Genomic DNA, 21,609 nt, shown 5'->3' on the forward strand with positions numbered 1-21,609 from the left:
CTGTATAACCTTAAAAAAGTCATTTGGCCTTTCAGTGACTATAAATTACAGTGAAAGTTCCAACCTTCATTATCTGAGGGTGCTCGCTATATCAATGAAATCACAGGTCTAATTCTATTGAGAGAAAAAATAGAAAGAGGGAAAGGGAAGATGGGAGAGGGAAGTAAAGGGAGAGAGGGAGAAAGAGAAAGAGAGGGACAGACAGAGAGAGAGAAAGGGACAGAGAGAGACAGAGATACAGAGAGACAGAGACAGAGACACAGAGACGGAAAGGGAGAGAGACAGAGAGACAGAGACAGAGACAGACAGAGGCAGAGATAGAGATAGACAGAGAGAGAGGGAGCTAGAGGAGAAACAGAGTAAGTGAGAGTTGTCGGGGTTACTGAGAGGTTGGATGGCTTATCTGCTTCCCTGGATCTCTCTCCATTTCCCCAGGCTTCCTTACCTCAGATATAACACAAAGTCTTTGACAGAGAAATTTTAGCTGGAACAGAAATACATAATCTGCTAATATAAGGAACAAATAGATGACTATTGAAGAGAGCAGCCTAAACTTATTTCGTGCTTACCATAAATTCCAAGTGGATCACAGAATGATAACATAAAATTGCTATACCTATCTAGCAGCTTCCATTCACATATCTCAAATATTTCCTTAACAAAACAGAGCTGACCTTTGTGTTCCTGGGAATATATTGGAAAGTAAAAACCAGCATACAGGATATCTTCTTTCTTTGACTCACATGCACTTTTGCTAATTTAACTTGTAATGAAATTATTCATTTATATCTTGTAGTTCCCCAACCATCCCCACCCTTACCTCACCCTACCCCCAACCCTACCTCAGCATCAATTTTCATTCTTGCATTCCCAGCATTTAGCACAGAGTCAGAGTACTATAAGTGACAGAGTGCCTGGCTTGGACTCAGGAAACCTAGGTCCCAATACCATGTCATATTTATTAGCTGTGTGAACCTGAGCAATTCCTTAAACAATTTAAGACTAATTCATTAGGTCAGAGAAAGGTTGTAAACTACCATAATTGAAGGAGGTCTTATATTGTAAAGTTCAGTTTTCATTTATATTTTTAAGCTAGAAATTGAGTACATGGTCAGCTTTACCTAAGTATGAAGGATGTGTGTGTGTGTGTGTGTGTGTGTGTGTGTGTATGTCTGTATTTTGTGGGAGAGGGAGATGGGTATTATAAGTCTGGGAGAGAGGTAGGACTGTGTGGGGTAGGCTCCAGACTAAATTCAATAAATTACAATGGAGAAAAAGGAAGGCATTTCTGAACTGGTGAGGGGAAAGTTCAATAACTTGATTTAAAGCTGTGATGACCCCACACATACGAAATTCCTCTTTCTTGGGCTTCTGTCTATAGGGTTTTTTATTTTTTTAGTTTTTTTTAACATGTGTTTTTAAAACTTTGGGTTACAAATTTTCTCCCTTCCTCCCTCCCTACCCACCCTCATTGAAAAGGCAAGCATCTCGGTACAGGTTATAGATGTGTAGTCATGCAAAACACTTCCATAGTAGTCCTGTTGTGAAAAACTAAGTATATTTCCCTTCATCCTATTCTACCCCCCATTTATTTTATTCTCTCTTTTGACCCTGTCCCTCCTCAGAAGTGTTTGCTTTTGATTATCCCCTCCCCCAATCTGCCCTCCTCTCTATCAACCCCCGGCTGTCTTGTCCCCTTCCTCCCTTATTTTCCTGTAGGGTAAGATAGATTTCCATTCCCCATTGTGTATATTATTCCCTCCTTAAGTCAAATCCTATGAGAATAAGATTCACTCATTCCCTCTCACCTTCCCCTATTTCCCCTCCACTGTAAAAGCCTTTTCTTGTCTGTGTCATGTGAGATGTTTTATCTCATTCTACTTCTCCTTTTCTCTTTCTCCCAGTATAATCCTCTCTCATCCCTTAATATTATTTTCCAGATATCACCCCTTCATCTTCAACTCACCCTGTGCCCTCTATCTATCTATCTATCTATCTATCTATCTATCTATCTATCTATACATTCATATAATTTTTTTTCCCCTCCCACTACTCCAATACTGACAAAGGACTCATGAGTTACAAATATCATCTTTCCCTGCAGGAATGTAAACAGTTCAACCTTAATAAGTCTCTTATGATTTCTCTTTGCTGTTTACTTCTTCCATGTTTCACTTGAGTCTTGTATTTGAAAGTCAAATTTTATATTCAGCTCTGGTCTTTTCCACAGGAATGCTTGACAGTCCCCTATTTCATTGAATGACCATTTTTTTCCCTGAATGATTATACTCAGTTTAGCTGGGTAGGTAATTCTAGGTTGTAGTCTTAACTCCTTTGCCCTCCAGAATATCATACTCCATGCCCTCCAGACCCTTAATGTAGAAGCCGCCAAATCTTGTGTTATCCTGATTGTGTTTCCACAGTACCTGAATTGTTTCCTTCTGGCTGCTTGCAATATCTTCTCCTTGATCTGGGAATTCTGGAAATTGGCTACAATATTCATAGGAGTTTTCCTTTGGGGATCTCTTTCAGGAGGTGATTGGTGGATTCATTCAATTTCTATTTTGCCCTCTGGTTCTAAAATATCAGGGCAGTTTTCCTTGATAATTTCTTGAAAGATGATGTCTAGGCTCTTTTTTTGATCATGGCTTTTAGATAGTCCAATAATTTTTAAGTTCTCTCTCCTGGATCTATTTTCCAGGTCAGTTGTTTTTCCAATGAGATACTTCACATTCTCTTCTATTATTTTCATTGCTTTGGATTAGTGTTACAGTGCCTTGATTTCTCAAATTGTCACTTGTTTACCATTTCTCCATTCTAATTTTTAAGGAAGTATTTTCTTCAGTAAGCTTTTGGACTTCCTTTTCCATTTGGCCAATTTTGCTTTTTAGGGCATTCTTCTCCTCATTGGCTTTTTGGACCTCTTTTGTCATTTGGGTTAGGCTATTTTTTAAGGTGTTATTTTCTTCAGTATTTTTTGGGGTCTCCTTTAGCAAGCTGTTGACTTGTTTTTCATGATTTTCTTGCATCACTCTCAGTTTTTCCTCTACTTCTCTTACTTGCTTCTCAAAATCTTTTTTGAGCTCTTCTGTGGCCTGGAACCAATTCATATTTTTGTTGGAGGCTTTCGATGTAGGAGCTTTGGCTTCATTGTCTTCTTCTGGTTGTATGTTTTGATCTTCTTTGTCGTCAGAGTAAGATAATATAGTCTGACTCTTTTTGCACTGCTTGCTCATGATTTCAGTCAATTACTTGAGTTATAGACTTTTTGTTAAGGTAGGAGTCTGTTTCCAGTGTGGAGAATGTACTGTCCCAAGCTTCAGGGGTTTTGTGCAGCTCTTTTCAGAGATACTTCTAGGGACCTGTAAATTTTCAGTTCTTCCAAGGTGCTGTGATCAAGGGCAAGGTGTTTACTTCTTTCCTGGCCTGTGCTCTGGTCTATGAGCACTCTTTTCCATCTTGGAACTGTGAGGAGGATTTCCTCTCCACCACCACTACAAGCTCCACCACACCAATGCTCCTCCTCGCCCCAGGACCATCACCCAGAACTGTGACCCAGATCCAAGCAGGAGCATAGCATGAGAATCCTGCACCAGCAGAGATCCCTGCAATCCACCTCCAATCAGCCACTTGATTCCCACTCAGTCTGTGGTCTGGAAGCTCAGGAAGCAGCTGCTACCCCAAGGAATGGGTCTGGGACCCTGCACTCCTTTCTCACCATTGTAGAAACAGACTTTTCCTACTGACCTTCTAAGTTGTCTTTGAGGTTCGTGGGTTGAGAAGTCTGGAAACTGCCACAGCTGCCCGTGATTCAGTCCTCTGAGACCTGCTCCAGGGTTTCTGTGGCCTGCGCGCCCAAGGCGAACTATGCTCCTCTCCCCACCCGGCGCGATATACCTTTCTGATCAACCATCCAGGCTGTCTTTGGCTGGAAATTTGTTTCACTCTGTCTTTTTGTGGGTTCTGCTGCTTTAGAATTTGTTTAGTCATTTTTTATAGGTATTTGGAGAGGTTTGGGGAAGAGCTCAAGCAAGTTACTGCTTTTACTCTGCCATCTTGGCTCTGCCCCTCTGTCTATAGGTTTTTTATCCAGAGTCTATGTTTTATGCTGTCACCAAGGTGATTTCTGAATGCTTCTTAAATTGGGTGAACCCACTCTTCAGCTCCTCAGAACTAAGCTCTTTGCCTTCAGCATCATGACCCTTTACCATACACCTGAGGCTTCTAGGCTCCTTTTTATGCTCATGCCAGACCTATTAATTACCTCCTTTGTTCCCTATTTTTTCCTTTAAGTTACTCCTTAATCCAGGCATCTTCTACTCCTTGTTGCTTTTGCTGAGTCATCTTTAACTCTTCCTTCTCCCTCACTCTCTGTATCCAATCAGCTGCAATGTCCCAATGAATCTACTGTCAAATTACCCTTGCATTTCTCCCTCTCCTTGACTCCCACTACCAATTCAGGCTCTCATGATCTCTTCTCCGTGTCTATTCTCCATAAAAGCCTCCTAATTTGGACTTTCTGACTCCAGACTCTCCCTTCTCCCATTAACTCTTCATACAGCTATTAAACACATTTTCCTGATACACACATCTAAATATATCAGCATACGACTAACTAAATGTGATGATACATATAAAGTGCTTTGTAAACCCTAAAACACTCTCTAAATTCTATGATCATGAGGGTGATGATAATGATGATGCTGATGATGTTGATGATGGTGATGATATCACTCCCCTGCTCAAAAATCTCAAGTGTCTCTTCATTGTCTACATCAGGGGTGTCAAACTCCAGGCTGCAAAACTCCTGCATGTACCCTGAACTAGATTAAAATGTAATTGGGAAATATTTAACAAAATAAATAAAAATAGAATAGAGCATAGATAATGCAATATGTGGTTTTCTAAGTCATTCTATACCCTACAGGATCCTTATGTATAATTTAGTGGCTCCAATTTTTATTTGAGTTTGACAAAACTTCTTGATAGGTTAAATGAAAACTTCTTAGCTTGACTGTTGTGATATGTACTTGTAATTGTAAGCCCTCATTAATTTATCTTAATTGCAGGCCACCTTGTTTCTTTAGCTCCTCCCTTCTCCCCCTACCCCAATCCATTTTATGTTCCTTTAGGGCTAGGATTATTAAAAAATCGTTTACCCTCAACTACTTATTATAGAATATTCATAGTTAGGGGACTTTTAATAAATATTTGTTGAAATGAATAGAATGGAAAATTACTTAAAATTCTAATCCCTCACTAAAAACTCCTTACAAGGAAAAAGGGATAATATATCTGTAATATATATATATATATATATATTAACTTAATTATTATCTTTTCTCTTGATAAAATATGCTCTTTAGAAGTAACAGTGCTAAAATGACTATTGGAAATATGACTAATATGGATTACACATGTATAACCTATAATGGATTGCTTACTGTTTGGGAGGGGAGGGAAGGAATATAATTTGGAACTCAAAACTTTAAAAAATTGGGGGAATATAAAATATTAAAAAAGAAATGAAGGTGATATAAAAACTAAAGTTATCAATGAAATAAAAAAAGAAGTAATGGTACAATTTCTTACTCAGTCTACAAATATTTTTGTGGTTATTGTTCAGTTGTTTCAGTCATGTCGGACTCTGTGACTCCATTTGGGGTTTTCTTGGCAAAGACACTAGAGTGGTTTGCTATTTCCTTCTCTGGCTCATTTTGCAGATGAGGAAACTGAGGCAATCAGGGTTAAGTGACTTGCCCAGGGTCACACAGCTAAGATGTATCAGAGGCCAGATTTAAATTTGGGAAGATGAGCCTTCCTGATTACAGGCCTGACATTCTATTCACTATGCCACCTAGGTGCCCTATGTTTATATATCATTAGTTTTCATCTTTCCCCATATTAGCCATCTTGGATTGTGAATTATTAGGGGGACAAGGACCATATTTGAACCTTTCCTTTTAATGTGTACAAGATTGTACAAATCTGATCATGATGAAAATAGTAAGTTACATTCATGCAGCATTTTACAATTTGAAAAGAGCTATATATGCATTATTATGTAAATTTAATATGTAAAACATGCTAACAACAGCCTTATGAGGTGTATTCTATTATTACCCTCACTTTACATATGAGGAAACTGAAGGTGACAGAGGTTAAGTAACTTTCTTGGAGTCACACAGCTGTCAAGTATCTAAAACAAGCTGAAAATCACGTCTTCCTGCTTCTGAGTCTAGTTTTGTTTCCACTATGCAAGGAAGAAGATCCCCAACTTCATTTCTTTGCTAAGAGGATAGATGATGAAACTGAAAGAGAGAGAACACTTTCATCCAGGGTTGTTAAAATGACATGCAAATATTAAGTCCTTAGGGATCTCTATGTAGTAAATACCCAAATACAATCAGACACTAATTTTGCATATTTGAGACTAGAAGTTTGGGTTATGTGCTTACTAGTAAGAGAAAAACAGAAGATTCCTTTAAGATAAAACATAATTTAGTTAAAAAAGAAAACTAAAACTCATACTTGACTTTTTTTTTGGTTGGATTCTAAAATTTCCTCTGAAACAATAGGCAACTGGAATCTTGTTGAGAACTCATTTTGTAGCTTTCTGGTAAGTGATTATGCTAATAAAGTTTGTTCTAGTACAACAAGGATGAGCAAAACAATGAGGAGAAAAAGAGGGATGATGATTCCAAATCCCCAATCAGCTTAGAAGAAACACAAGCATAAGTTAAATGGACCAAAGGAAGTGTCAGATTCTGCTGAGGTGTGAATTCTTTGAAAATGGACTTCTACCAACAAAGCAGTCAACATCCTCACTCTTTCTCTGGCCACCGTTGTTCATCTTAAGTCATTAAGTCATGGCATTTGGAGAATTCATGATTGATGTAACCTATTAGAAATGAGAGAGAGGGAGGGGAGGGAGAGAGAGAAAGAGAGACAGAGAGAGAGAGAGAGAGAGAGAGAGAGAGAGAGAGAGAGAGAGAGAGGGAGAGAGATCTCCAGAGCAGACAAGTTAGGTGAACTTAGAGGACAGCTGCATTAAGATAGGGGGCTGCCACCCTAAAGGAATGAGTTACAATCCCCTTCAGAGTTAAAAGCTGTAACAGCAAAGTAGTTGTGTTAGGTGCACAACTTTGGCCAAAAATCTCTTAAAATGACATGGATCTCTCCTCCTTTCCTGATATTCATCCTTTTACTTATTGATCAAGATCTTGAGTATTTCATAACATCTGGGAATTCAGGAAGGTAGAAAATCCCTGGAGTAGGAACTGCTCCCACAATCATACAGCATCTGTAGACTATGCAAGTCTTAGAGATTCAAGTGAGCCATAGAGAAATGCCTATCCTAGGGTTGCCCAGCTAGTGAAAGTCAGAGGCATAATTTGAATCAAGGTCTTTCTGACTCCAGGCCCAGCACTTTCTCCATCATCTATACTGCTATATTCCCAATATACATATGTATACATATACACAAATATCCATTTATGCCATTTAACTTCTGTATATTACTAATCTTTTCTTTCTGCATCTTCCTATTTTATATATTTGAGAAATATCGAGCTAAAATTATTTATTTCTTTTTCTAATTTAAAATAGAAATATAGTGACATTCACATTGTTCTTTCATTGGCTTCACTGTCATCAATTTTCATTTAGTACTTTTATTTTATTACTTTCTTCCTCCCCTACCCCATCAAAAAAAGGCAAAATCTGATGCTACCAATGCTATTAAAACGGACACACATGGTACTTCACACAACTTGGCAATCACATAGAATTCTTCAATAACAGGTTAATCTATAGGATAGGCAGCTGAAACCAGTAAATTTTAATGCTGGCAAGTAATAGAGTTGGGATTAGTACAATGACACCTCCATTCTCTTTCTGTTCCTCCCACTTATGCCAAGGGGCTTAATTTATGTGCTTTTTTTAAGTCATTATCAAATGAAGCCATATTTCTATATGGACTCTCTGAGAAGAGTCTCAAAGAAGTTGACTGTTCCTACTAGCTTGCCTCCATTCCATAATGTACACAGGTATACATCTCTCCATGGAATCATTTACTTCTGCATATACATAATTAAATGATTAACTAGCTTGCCATTATTATTGTTATTAGTAGTAGTAGTATTACCATGGCACTAACAGGAGATGCCTAGAATCTACCTCATCTCCCCCCACCCAACACACCTATTAATGTCCATGAAACCTGTGATTTGATCCTATCCTCATACTTCTTAACACCATAACCATATATACTATTGTAACACCCCTGCCCTGGATGGGCTTGGGGAAGTTTTCTTTGAGCATAGTTTTTTGACTTTATGCTGTGTATGTGACTTCAAGTAGTAGGAGAGACTGAGAAGACTTTTAGTAGTTTATGAGAGACTACTCCAGAGCCACAGGCATTTGGGGAAAGCCAGAATTTCACCACGACTCTTCATTGTCAGCATCTGTACCCCCCAGAGCCTGCTGAGAGTAGATGTCTCAGATGAATTCTCTAACTCCAAAGTAGCGGCTTCAGTAACTCTTGTTTATCTTCCAATCTATTATGTATAATGCCTCTGATTACTATTTTTCTACTTTGATAAATTTCTTTATTCAATATAGATGTTAATCTTATGTAATAAGTATTTGCTGGGAGGTAGTTAAGATAGCCAAGAGTGTGTTAACCTTTTGGTCTTGGAGGGACAACCTCCTGCCTGGATGACCAGTGGAAATATATTTTATCCTGAACCTCCCTTGCCCCAAGACCATTTTACCTGTGCTTACTTTGGCACCACATATCCCAAGACCATCTTACCATAGGACCATAAATTTCTAATGTACATTAGGTATAATTCAAGCCCAATGACCCTCTTGAAGATAAGAGAGTAAAGGAGGTGACACCAGCCACCACCTTTCCCCTACATTCCACAAAGGCAGAAAATGTAGTCTCTTGAGATGCAGTAGGCCAGATCCTAAATCATATCTACTTAAAGTTTCTGCAACCCTAATTCCATGTGACACAACATGATGTTTAAAGCAGTCTCAACAACATTCTGTAACCCAGTCTTCTTGTTTTTCATTGTCTATATGTCACGTGAGTGCATAGTATTAATTTGTTACATGCTGACAAGCGTTTCCCTGTGGCCCATGACAAGCTGTTAGTTGGTGACCTATTTTACCTACTATAGCATAGGTTAATACATATGAGGAGAATTATCAGGTGTTCCCAGGTAATTGGCTCTTAAAGCCTACAATCCCCTCCTCTTTCCCCATATGCCTTACAGAATAAATTCAAAGTTTGAGAGGTAATATGGTAGTCAGTCAATTCGCAAAGTCTAGCTTCCAATCTCAAGGAACTCACATTTAAATGGGTAAAATAATATGTGAATAGCTAAGTACATATAAATATATACAGTGTAAATAGAAGGTAATCTCAGAGGAAAGGGACTAACATTGGGGGATTCAGTAAAGGTCTCAGACGCAAGGTGGGATTTGAACTGAGCCCTGAAGGGAAACCAGAGAATCTAGGATTCCAAGGTGAATAGGGAAATAATTCCAGACATGTAGGAAAGTTGGAAAATAATTGGCATGTACAAGGAACAAGAAGTACATCAGTGTAGCTGTATTGTAGAATATATGCATTGTAGATTATGTGAAGGGGAGTAAAGAAGTATAAAAAGACTAAGAAGTTTGGAATGTGGTCTGGTTGGGATGGGTTTTAAATAGGAAACAGTCAATTTTATGTTTTATTTTGAAGGTAAAAGGGAGTCACTAAAGTCATGAGTGTGTTGGGAGTGGGGGTGGAGGGAAGGAACATTGACATGGTCAATTTTTGGTCGATTCTTTAGGAGGATCGTTTTTGCAATGGAAGATGGAGTAGAGTGGGGAGAGACTCTAGTCAGGGAGACCAGCCAGAAGGCTATTGTAATAGCCCAGGTGTGAGATGATGAGGGCCAAATATGGCAGCTGCGTTATTGGTGCAATGGAAATATATGAGAGGTATTTTGTGCATATGGAGGTAAAAACCATAATATTTAGCAACAGATTAGATATATAAGATGAATACAGGAGAGAGTTGAAGATAACTCTGAAGTTGTGAGCTCATATGACTTGAAAAATGGTGGTGACCTGAAAGGAAAACTGAGAGTGCAGGATGTTTTATTTTTTTTGTGGGGGGGGAGGGGAGAAAGTTATGTTTTGGCCACATAAACTTTGAATTGTCTAGTGTAGAACCAATTTCAGATGGTCAAAAGGAAATTACTTATGCAAGACTGTAAATCTGGAGAGAGGTGAGTCTAGTGGTATAGTGAATGGAGTACTGGCTTTGGAGTTTGTTGATTTACGGGCAAATATTGCCTCTGAGCTCTCATACTAAACTTTCTCCTTTGAAAAATGAGGTGATTGGATGATATGACCCCTGAGGTCTCTTCTAGTTCTTGATCTATACTTTTAAAGTCTATTTAATTTGACATTCAGGAACTTCTACAATATGACCACACTTTCTTTTCCAACTTGATAACCCATTATTTCTTACCACTGAAATGAGAATAAGAAAAATCCCTGCAAAGTATCTAAAAAGTCTTCTCTCCCTGCTAACTCCCCTTCCAAGAATACTCCCAAGCCTTATAATCTTTCTTTATACACATTTCTTTTTTCATATCCTTTATTCCTTTTTTCTTTTCCCTCGTTCTTCAAGATCCAACTCAAGTCTCAATTGCTTTGTGAAGAAATAAAAGTGAAAATTTTTCTCAGTCTTTCTAAAAGTTCAAATTCTCCATATTTTTACATTCTGGCAATATGAGCAAGTGCTGCTGGTTGTATGTGATTTTTTTTTCTGGAGAGAACCTGTTTTCCCTAAGATACCCACCCATTTCTCAGATGACTAGAAGTGGCTAGCTATATTATTAAAATGCAATTTTCATTTGGCTAGGGGAATTTTTTTTATTTAGAGTTCTTCAAAGCAGTCACAACATCTAATGACACAGCTTGAAGAAGAACTTGTAATGATCTCTCATTCTAAAATGATTGAAAAGAAAATGGTTACATAATACACAATATTTTCCTTCCTTCCTTCCTTCCTTCCTTCCTTCCTTCCTTCCTTCCTTCCTTCCTTCCTTCCTTCCTTCCTTCTTTCCTTCCTTCCTTCCTATTCACCTATAGAAGAATACTATATAGCTTTTTATAAGTTTTTTTTAATTTAAGGCAACAGTTTTCAGGTGATCAAAATGCATTTTATTGGGAAATCTCAATTTTTAAAATCAATTTTCTATATATGTGAAACATGCCATAAAGTGAGGGTGAGGATGGAGGATAGTAATCCTTTTGAAAATACAGCAATCCTTTACTTTCTAATAGGTTACTTATTGAACCACAGAATCTCAGAGTTTTAAGGAATCTCAGAGGCTGACGTCATCTAATTTAACCTAAACCTAAAAAATACCACTCTACAATATACATGACAAATACATCCTAGCTTTTGATTGAAGACTTCAAGGAGAAAGAATTCCCTACTGCCTAACCATCCAATTCCACTTTTGAAGAGCTCTCATTTTCAGGATTCTTTCCTTAGTTATAGCCCAAATTTGCTTCCTTGCAACTTGTACCCATTGTTCCTAGTTTGATACTTTGAGAGAAAATAGAAAAAAAATCAAATACTTATTCCATAAGACAGCCTTTAAAATAGCTGAAGACATGTATCATGCTCTCCCCACAACCCCAAATCTATTCTTCTTCAGGATTAACATAGCCAGTTCCTTCAACCCTTCATGTGGCATAAACAAAAAGTCCTACATTATTCTAGCTCCCTTCCTCAAGATGCTCTACAGATTGTTTCAAGGTCTTTCCTAAAATGGAGAGCCTAGACCTGTGAGGCATCTAGGTGGTTCAGAGGATAGAGTGCTGGCCTGGAGTCAGGAAAACCTGAGTTCAAATCTGGCCTCAGACACCTACTAGCTGTGTGATCATAACCTCTCTTTGCCTCAGTTTCCTCAACTATAAAATGAAGGATAATAATAGCAACTACCTCTCAGGGTTATTGTGAGGCTCAAATGAGGCAATAATTATAAAGTGCTTATCACAGTGCCTGGCACATAATAAGTACTATATAAATCTTAGTTATTGTTGTTCTTATCATGAAACAATACAGCTCCAGAATATCATATATTTTTTGCCTGGACATTATACCTAAGATCCCATTAACTTTTTTTCAAATTTAGGAGTTTGTTTTTTCTTGAATCATATTTTCTTTTCAATTCAAGAGCTTATTGTATAATAGTTTTTTTTTAAATATAGAATATTTGCCCTTCTAAATAATGTTATAAGGGACTTTAGGTTCTCAGGTCAGCCCAAGAATTCTACTTAAGTTGCAACATCGCTAAACAACAGTAATCCTATAGGATCTAGAGCAGGGGTGGGGAACTGTGGCCTTGAGGCCACACGTGGCCTTCTAGGTCTATGGGTGCAGACTTTTGACTGAGTCCAAGTTTACAGAACAAATACTTTTGTTAAGGGTATTTGTTCTGTGAAGTTTGGATTCAGTCAAAGGGCTGCACTTAAGGACCTATGGGGCCAGATGTGTCCTCTAAGCTACAGGTTCCCCACCCCAGATCTAGACACTTTTCATAACATTGCTTCTATAGGAAAATATCTCATTTCAAGATTCAAGGAACTTATCTCCCCAACTTTCCAAATAAGCAATGGGAGCCCCCTAATATGTCCTCCAAGCACATCTTTACCTGCTATTCAAAGGGTGAAAAGTGGCTCAGGTTATGGAGTTTCAGAAGAGTGAAGAGAGATGGAGACTCCTTGAGTGGGATTTGGATGCTGGAGAGTGCAGAGACTTGATCACTTTCACCAGGTTAAAGAGAGATAATCTAATAGTGGTAATAGCAATAGCAATTATATGACATGGGTCCATCAAGATTAGGTTGATATTAGGCTATTCAATTGCTCAATAGAGGAGCAAATGGAAAGTACTGCCTAAAGTGAACTTTAGAGGTAAGGGTTCTGCTTCAATTGACCATGTGATCTTTGTTTCTCAATAACATTTTTGTTATTCAGTCATTTTTCAGTTGTGTTTAACTCTTCATAACCCCATTTGGCATTTTCTTGGTGAAGATACTAGACTGGTTTACCACATCCTTCTCCAGATCATTTTACAGATGAAGAAACTGAGGTAAACAGGGTTAAGTGATTTGCCTAGGGTCACACAGCTAGTAAGCATCTGAGAATGGATTTGAACTCAGGAAAATGAGTCTTCCTGACTCCAGGCCCAGTGCTCTACACACTGTGTCATCTAGCTGCCTGCTTAATAACAAAGATAATAAATAACTGAGTGAGCTAAGTGTTTGTATAAATAAACCTGATTGATATTGTCTGAATAAAAGAAAAAATGACTACTTAAAAGAGTCATATCTTGAATTTGTAGAATATTCTTCTCTTAAGGAACTCAGTGTGCTTCATTATGCTGCTCAGGCCTTCCCTCTGTTGATTATCTCTAATTTATCCTGTATATATCTAATTGGACTTAGTTATTTAATTGCATCCCATTTAGACTGTGAGATCCTTAAGAATAAGGACTGTCTTTTGCATTTTTGTATCCTAAATATTTAGTATAGTGTCTGGCATATAGTAAGTACTTTTAAAATGTTTGTTGACTGACATTTACATTCAAATTATTGCAAATTAAGTAGGTGGTTAGGGAGATAATATCAGCCTTACTGGACAGTTGAAGAAACTGAGGCAGAAAAGCTACATGACTTTTTTTACAGTCTTACTTCCCTTGGCAAAACTGGCTCTAGAATTCATATTTTTTTTAGCAAACACAAGAATGTATAAATATCAAAAGCAAAATCATCTTATTCCCATTCCTATATTCTCATTATTTCCTGTCTAAATCCCTTCTATTGTATTAGAATTGTATTTAAATAAACAAGTTGTAAAATCTATGTAATATTGTAATTTTTGTTGAAAAGGTATTTTAACTAATATTTATATACAGCACAGATTTTGAAGTGTAGTGCTTACATTAGAATGCTCCATTCATGAGTCCTTTCCATTTATTATTTCAGATTAGCATCTCTCTCTCTCTCTCTCTCTCTCTCTCTCTCTCTCTCTCTCACATACTCACAGACTAGTGCAAACACACATGGCTCATAGTTGTGATGTGAATCCATAAAAGTCAGTTTGGTTACAACAAATCTGTGTTAGCAAAAAACTTCCAAATTTCAACCTATGTCCTATTTATGTTAAGCAATATTTAATGCACTTCACTTCAATGAATGACTAAGTATTCTCAGGAGTTTACAATAAAGAGATTTATTAAGAGATATATTAAAGAGTTGGTAGTTACATGCCAACTAATGAATCCAAGGGATTCTAAATTTAAGAATAAAAAAGGGGGGCTTTTTGTTTAATAGAAATTCATTAGCTTTGGTTCCACCATTTTGTACAAAAGATGTCTTTGAGAAGGAAAAACATAATTTACTCCAATAATTATAGGAATAACATTTGGTATTTCTTGTTATCTCCCCATTTAGTAATTCTCTTCACCTAAATAATTTAACTTGCTTCACATATAGATGCTATTCATCAGAACCACTCCCTCTTAGCAGATGTCCTGACACAATAAAGAGTGATTCCCAGATCCATACATCCAACCTGAGTTTCTCTCCTCATATTTTCCTCCAAACCGTCCCCTTTTCCAAACTTTTCTTTGATAAAAACTGTTAAGGGTACCACTATCCTTCTAGTTATCCAGTCTTTCAACATTTGTGTAATCCTACACTCCTTGTTTGAACTAACCACCTATATCTAATCAGCAACTTTTATTGTTTCTGCCTTTACCATGTTTCTCCTATTTGTGTACTTGTCTCTACTCCTGCAGTCTATACCCTAATTCACATCCTTATCATCTCTCCTCTAATCTACTGCAATAATTTCCTGATGGATCAGTCTACTTCAAATCTTTGCCTTTTTCAGTCCGACCTCCTCTCAGCTTCCAAGTTCATTTGTCTGCCCAAATCTTGACTCTATTAAATAAACTCCACTGACTCCCTATTCTCTTCTAGAATCAATATAAAGTCCTCTCTCTGGAACTTAAAGCTCTTCACAATCTATTCCCTTTGGACCTTTCTAATCTCCTTATACTTCTCTCCACAGACTCTATGACACAGCTAAACTGCCCTACCTGTTATTCCTTGAATACAACCCTCCACCTTCTGTCATGGTGCTTTTACATTGGCTGCTTGGAACGCCTGGAATACTCTTCCCCTTCTCTTTAGTTTACGTATTTGCCTGGCTTCCTTCAAGATTCAGTTCAAATCTTGCCTACTCCAGGAGGCCTTTCCTGGTTGCTGTCCCTGTCTCAGATGCTAATGCCTTCCCCTCTCAGAGTGCCTTCTAGTTACTCTGATTATATCTTATATCTACATAGTTATTTTTAAATGGTCTTCCTCAATAGAATGTAAGCTCATTGATGTCTAGGACTGTGGGTTTTTACCCCCTTCCTGCATTTAGTGCAGTCCCCGGTACATAGTAGTAAGAGCTCAATTAATGCCTGTTGATGTGATTGCATTGGTAAATAGAATTTCAGCACTGAGAGTTCCCTACATTAATATAAACACAGGCATACACAAACATTTAGCACACTTTATGTAGAAATGTGTACATATTCATGAGACAACATGAAGTAGATAAAGAAAATATTCTTAATCTATAAATGAAGAAACTGATGTCTGTAGTGGTTAAGTGATTTGTACTCAAGGTCCCATGGTTATTAAATGCCAGTTCCATGACTTGAATGCAGACATTATGAGGTCAAAACTGGTATCTTTTACTATGTCATGGTGATTCTCTGCCAAGCATAGACTCAATGACAGTGTGTCAATATGAGTAAGCCAAATATTCCTCTGGAGTCACATAAATTGAATACCAAGAAAATAACATGATATGGGGGGGAGTACTAGTGTTAGAGTTAGATTTGAGTCTTTACTCTTCTACTTTCTAGCTGTTTGACTTTAGAGCTGGATTGGACTTTAAAGGACATTTAGTCTAACACATTGTTGTTGTTTTTTTTTTTTAAAAAAAGGGAAACTAAAGCCCAGAAAGATTAATTGACTTGCCTAAAGTCACAGTGATGGTAGATAGAAGACCACTGACTTGAACCAAATCCAGCACTATTTCCCATTGTCCATCACGTTTCCTATTTAGGAAATTTAATTTCTTCATCTATAAAATGTAAAACAGAGTTTGTCATAAGGATAAAATGTGATCATTTAAGCAAGTCTTATGAAAATGCCAGCACTTATTATTTTATAGACTAGACCCTTTCCAAAACAGCATTAAAATATCTTCCCTACCTTTTACTACAGAAGTCTGACAAGACACTGAAGGCTGGATAATTAATTTTTGCTTATGGTGTCTCAAAAACTAATTCAACACATATTGGCTAATATATGAAAGTGTAAAGATTTTTTTTTCAGTCTAGGTAGAATTTTGTGCTACTTTAATATACTCAGATTGTTCATGATGAAACTTATGTGAACATGAAACTTGACATGAAACTATGTGCTGCCATATAACATTGGTATGCTGTTCTATTCTCATGTGACTACTGCTCAATTGCCATTTCTAGGTAAAACATCGATATGAAATCCTGCTTGGTTGGAAACTCAAGATAAAGGTTAAATTATAAGAAAATAAAGAAAAATGCCTTTTGATACTGATGAAGATGCAACAGTGTAGTGGATGTAACCAGGAAAATAGATTCAATTCCTAGCTTGGATACTTACTATCAATCAACCATTAAGAAAGCTCAGCCCATCTCTCCCTAGATTACTTCTTGACCACCAAGCCTGCATCATTTTCAGGATAGCAACACCTCTGCCTCTAGAATCCCTTCCTCTGATCACCATTTGTCTGTGGAATCTCCATTTGATGAAATACCCATAGCATCTATCCCATTATAAATTAGCGAATCCCATGGCTCCCTGGAAAAATTCTCAACTCAGGGAGCTTCCCCCTTGCCTTGCTTTTCATCTCCCATTTATGTTTTGTCTCTCCATTTCCCCATTAGAATGTAAGCACCTTGAAGGTAAGGATTGTCTTTCTTTTGCTTGTATTTGTATTCCCTGTATTTAGCACTGTTCCTAGTGCAAAGGAAGCATTTAATAAAAATCTTTTATCTTACTGTATGCCAGATACTTTATTAGTTGCTGAAAATACAAAGAAAAAAAAGTAAAAAACAAACAAACAAACAAACAAACAACAGCCTCTAGTCACAGGGAGCTTGCATCCTACTAGGGCTGATAATACATACAGATAAAAGGATATTTGGAATAAATAGTAGTTAAACAAGTAAGGGAAGAAGGGTGATAGCAGTTGGTGAGATCAAGAAAAATTCTGTGAAAAGAATGCATCTTGAGAAAACTGGTAGATGTTCTGAGTCAAAGGGGAAGAGGAAGTACATTTCAGCCAGTGCAATGGCAAGGAGTCAGAAGACTGTGTGTGAGGAACAAAATGGAAGACAGTGGCCAGATTAGAGTGTGTGGTGTGACCAGTGGCAAATCACTTAATTTTTCTCCTCTGCAAAATAGGGGTATGATTTGAGTTGCACCTATTTTATTGGGTGGTTGTGTGGTTCAAATAAGACAAGATAACGTCAGTAAATTTGCAACATTTAAAGCACTAACTACATATCAGTTATTATGAAGGGCAGTGCTATGCAGGTGAGGAATTTCTGTTGTGTATTTTGGACAACAGCCTCTTGGAATTCCTTGTTTCCTTCATATCTCAACTCAAATACCACTTCCTACATGAGGCATCTCCTGATTCCTCTAGCTACTAGTGTACCCATCCTGTCCAACAATTTTATATTTATATTTTAATATTTTTATATATTGCATATGTTTATACACACATGTGTTGTCTCTCAATAAAATATAAGTTTATTGAGGCAGGGAATGCTTCATTTTTGTCTTATATCATAGGCACACAGCACTGTCTGGTACATAATAAGTACTTAACAAATCCTTGATGAGTGATAGTGAGAAATGCTATATGAATACTAAAAAGAATGCAATGTGTTGCAATTGAAAGAAAAAAACATCTAAAACTCAGAAGACTTGGATTATGACACTGGTTCTGCTATTTAGTATGTGACATTGAATGAATCACTTATGCTCTCTCATCCTCAGTTTCCTTATCTGTGAAATGGACATAGTAATATTACCTACCTCACAGCATTGCTGTAAGTGATATATGATTATATATTTTTGTTCTTTGATAAATGTAAAGAACAGTAAAAACATTGAGCATTATTATTATTATTTTCTTACAGTAGCACCTACATTGACTCCATCCATCCAAATAAAAGAAAGAATCAAGCACCTACTATTTACAAGGCACCAGGGATACAGAGTTGAAATAAGATAGTGCCTCACCTCAAGGACCTAGAAAAGAAAATAATATAAGAATATAATTATTAAGGATTAGTTATTGTTGTTGTTTATTATGTTATTAACATTATTAATTAATATATTCATTGTATATTAATAATGAAAGAACATAATAAAAGGTAGTATGAAAAAGGCACAGAAAAAGAACTGTTAGCACTCTTAAATAAACTCCAAACTTTCAAATTTAAGTTTATTTACTAGTGTATTCGTCTATTTCAATCACAACTTTCAGGTCATGGTTGTCCACCATATTGAATCAGATAACATTGAAAAGTATGAGAGTAGGTATTCCAACTCCTTTTGCTCTCTCATTATTTCAAGGAAAAAAAATATTGAATCTTAAGCCATTAATTCTTTTTCATAGTAGTCCCTTATAATCAGTAGACAGTCATGTCCATGGTTAATTGAAAGCTAACCCTGAGACAAGGAAGAGCTGCCTTATGACACACAATCAATGTGTTACTCTGGACAAGTCCCTTAATTCCTTCCATTCTCTAGGCAGCTAAGACTATAAATTTCAGAGAAGATGCCAACCTGCATGGGTAAAAGGAATTCCTTTTTCTGGCAGTTCGCTACATCAGTGAAATTGCAGGTCAGGCCCTATACCTTTAATACATGTAATATGTTACAAACCATCAATCCCTTTTTTCTGTATTTATGAGAGAAGAGAATAAACCAACTAATAAGTTACCCTGAATGGCAGAAATTAGACAAAAGGTCATTGTTTCTACAAAGTCTTTGAGGCACTGGATGAATTACTCAGGGCAATCACTTGAAATCTTTGTAGTAGTCTATAATCTGCATACTTCAGAATATTAAAAATGCCTTTTTCATTTTAAACTATGAAGGAAAGGCTCAATTTTTCTAGTGATATATGGAAGGAACTAATTTTGGATATGAAAAGAACTAACAATGATCTTGTAAAGGTTTACTTGGAAGACCAATGACTGTTTTTTTTTTTTAATTTGTTTGTTTTCTGTTTTTTTTTTTTTTGGCTTGGGTTTTTTTTAATTTTTTTAAAATTTTCATTTATTTATTTATTTTTTTGCTAACCAACTGCAGATGTTACATATGTTATCAGCTACAAGCTTTCCCAGTAATGATTAATATGTCGACCAACTCTATTCTGCAATAATCATTCCTATGTGGCTCCCTCCCCACCCAATACCATTTCCCAAATTGTATATATTTTGAATTCACTTATATATTCACATTTTGTCTCCTCTAATAGAATGTAAGCTCCTTGGGGACAGGGATAGTTTCATTTTTGCCTTGATTTTCCAAATAATTAGCACCACTGACATAAAAAACATAAATCTTTTCTATAACTAATCGATGGAGCTTGTAAAATAGACTTTCTCATCCCTCTATAATTTTAATGTTTGGCCAAAGGACATAGGCAGAGTTCATTTCAGATGATATCAAATTGAGTGTCATGCATAGATTTGTATTCTGTCTTAATACTAGTAGTATTGCATTGAAGATTGATTTGAAATTACATGATCCCAGAAGTTCAGATTTGGAAGAGACCAACTAGAGTTGGTCATCTAGTCCAACCTATGGTTGAATAAGAATTTCTTCTAAAGCATAAAAAACCCCATACTCCCAAAGTGGCTATCCAGTCTTTGCTTGTCCTTTAATCAGTGGGAATGAACTGTGTCTTGGGGCAGAAGTTTTCCTAACATCAAAGTTAAATTTTCCTCTTTTCATCTTATTCCACCCATTCTTCCTAGTCCTATTGTCTAATGCCAAGCAGAAATCATGTAATCACTCTACCACATGACAGCCCTTTGAATACTTGAAGACAACTATAATGTACTATCCCTCTAGATAAATGAACAACATACTCTTCTTCCAGATTAAACAGCTCCAGTTCTTTGAACTTGCTCTTAAATAGAGATAGAGTGGCACAATGGAATGGGTGCTGATCCATCAGAGTGCCAAAGGACTCACTGAAAAATACTATCATCCTCTAGTTACAGAACTAATGGAATCAGAATGCAAATTGAAACATATTTTTGCCTTTCTTTATTTTTCTTGTTTTTTTTTGTTTGTTTAGAACATGGCAAATGAGGAAATATGTTTTGCATGATTTCACATGTATAATGGATGTCATATTTCATACCATCTCAGTGTGTGGAGGATAGGGAGGATTTGTCACTGAAAATAAGATAAAAATTAACAAAAATAATTACTAACATATATCCGAGTAAAAATTACATTTCAGGGCAGGTCTTATGGGGAAGTTTATTTTGTTTGACTATACATATATGTTATATACGTTTTGTTTTTTTTTCTTTTTCAGTGGGGGTGGATGGGAGGGAGAGATCAGAAATATTTGTTAATTGAAGGAAAAATAAAGTTATATTTGAATTTATTGTATGCTTAAAAAGAAAAACAAGCTATATATAATAAAATTTATAATTTCACCTATACTTCTTTTTTTCTCTTTTACTTTGTAGATGAAAATAGTAATTTTATTTGATGTTTATTAACTTCAGAATAAACAAAATTTAAAAAAAAAGAAAGAAAGAAGGAAACGTTGGGCCAGGGAAGTGTGAGGTCTGATCCTAAGACATTATTTTAGTAACCTTAAGCCTTAGTGTGAATTAGTTTATGTGAGTCTTGATGGGATTGATTAGTAAGGGAGATTATTCCTGTATCATGGTGGTAAGGAGTATTCTATAAGAGAAGGCCTTTTGGAACTATATGGAAAGGAATTAGGAAAATTAATATTTAGGAATTATAAAACTTTTTAAGGGCTTACAAAACTCTTGACTGATATTATCTCATTTTATCCTCACAACAAACCTAGAGGTGGGTGCTATTATTATCCTCATTTTACAGATAGAGAAACAGAGGAAAGTAGAGTTCAAGTGATTTGCCAGGGTCACAAAGCTAGTGTGTGAGACAGGATTTGAAATCAAATCTTCCTGACTCCAGGTCTATTGCTTTATTCACTGCTTAATGAAACTTGGATGTGATAAGGTTTGCATGTATTACACAGAAGAAGGATTATAAAGAATGTACAATATCAGAAAGATAATATCAGATTGGCTAAAATGATTGAAAGGGAAAGATACAAATGTTGAAGGGGATGTGAAAAAGGGACACTAATTAACTGTTGGAGGAACTATAAACCAATCTAACTATT

At 36.5% G+C, this 21,609-nt stretch overlaps 1 protein-coding gene across 2 annotated transcripts in view; it reads right to left on the reverse strand.

The window, feature by feature from the left end:
- The window catches only part of SYNDIG1 (synapse differentiation inducing 1), a 287,258-nt gene that overhangs the window by 162,450 nt on the left and 103,199 nt on the right, over positions 1-21,609 (reverse strand). For both annotated transcript variants that reach the window (XM_027853942.1, XM_027853943.1), the window contains exon 3: positions 18,441-18,449. In XM_027853942.1, the coding sequence (XP_027709743.1) occupies positions 18,441-18,449 (9 nt within the window). The remainder of the gene's footprint in view (positions 1-18,440; positions 18,450-21,609) is intronic.

The sequence above is a fragment of the Vombatus ursinus genome, unplaced genomic scaffold, assembly GCF_900497805.2.
Source record: "Vombatus ursinus unplaced genomic scaffold, bare-nosed wombat genome assembly UNPS02010219.1, whole genome shotgun sequence".
Lineage (NCBI taxonomy): Eukaryota > Metazoa > Chordata > Mammalia > Diprotodontia > Vombatidae > Vombatus > Vombatus ursinus.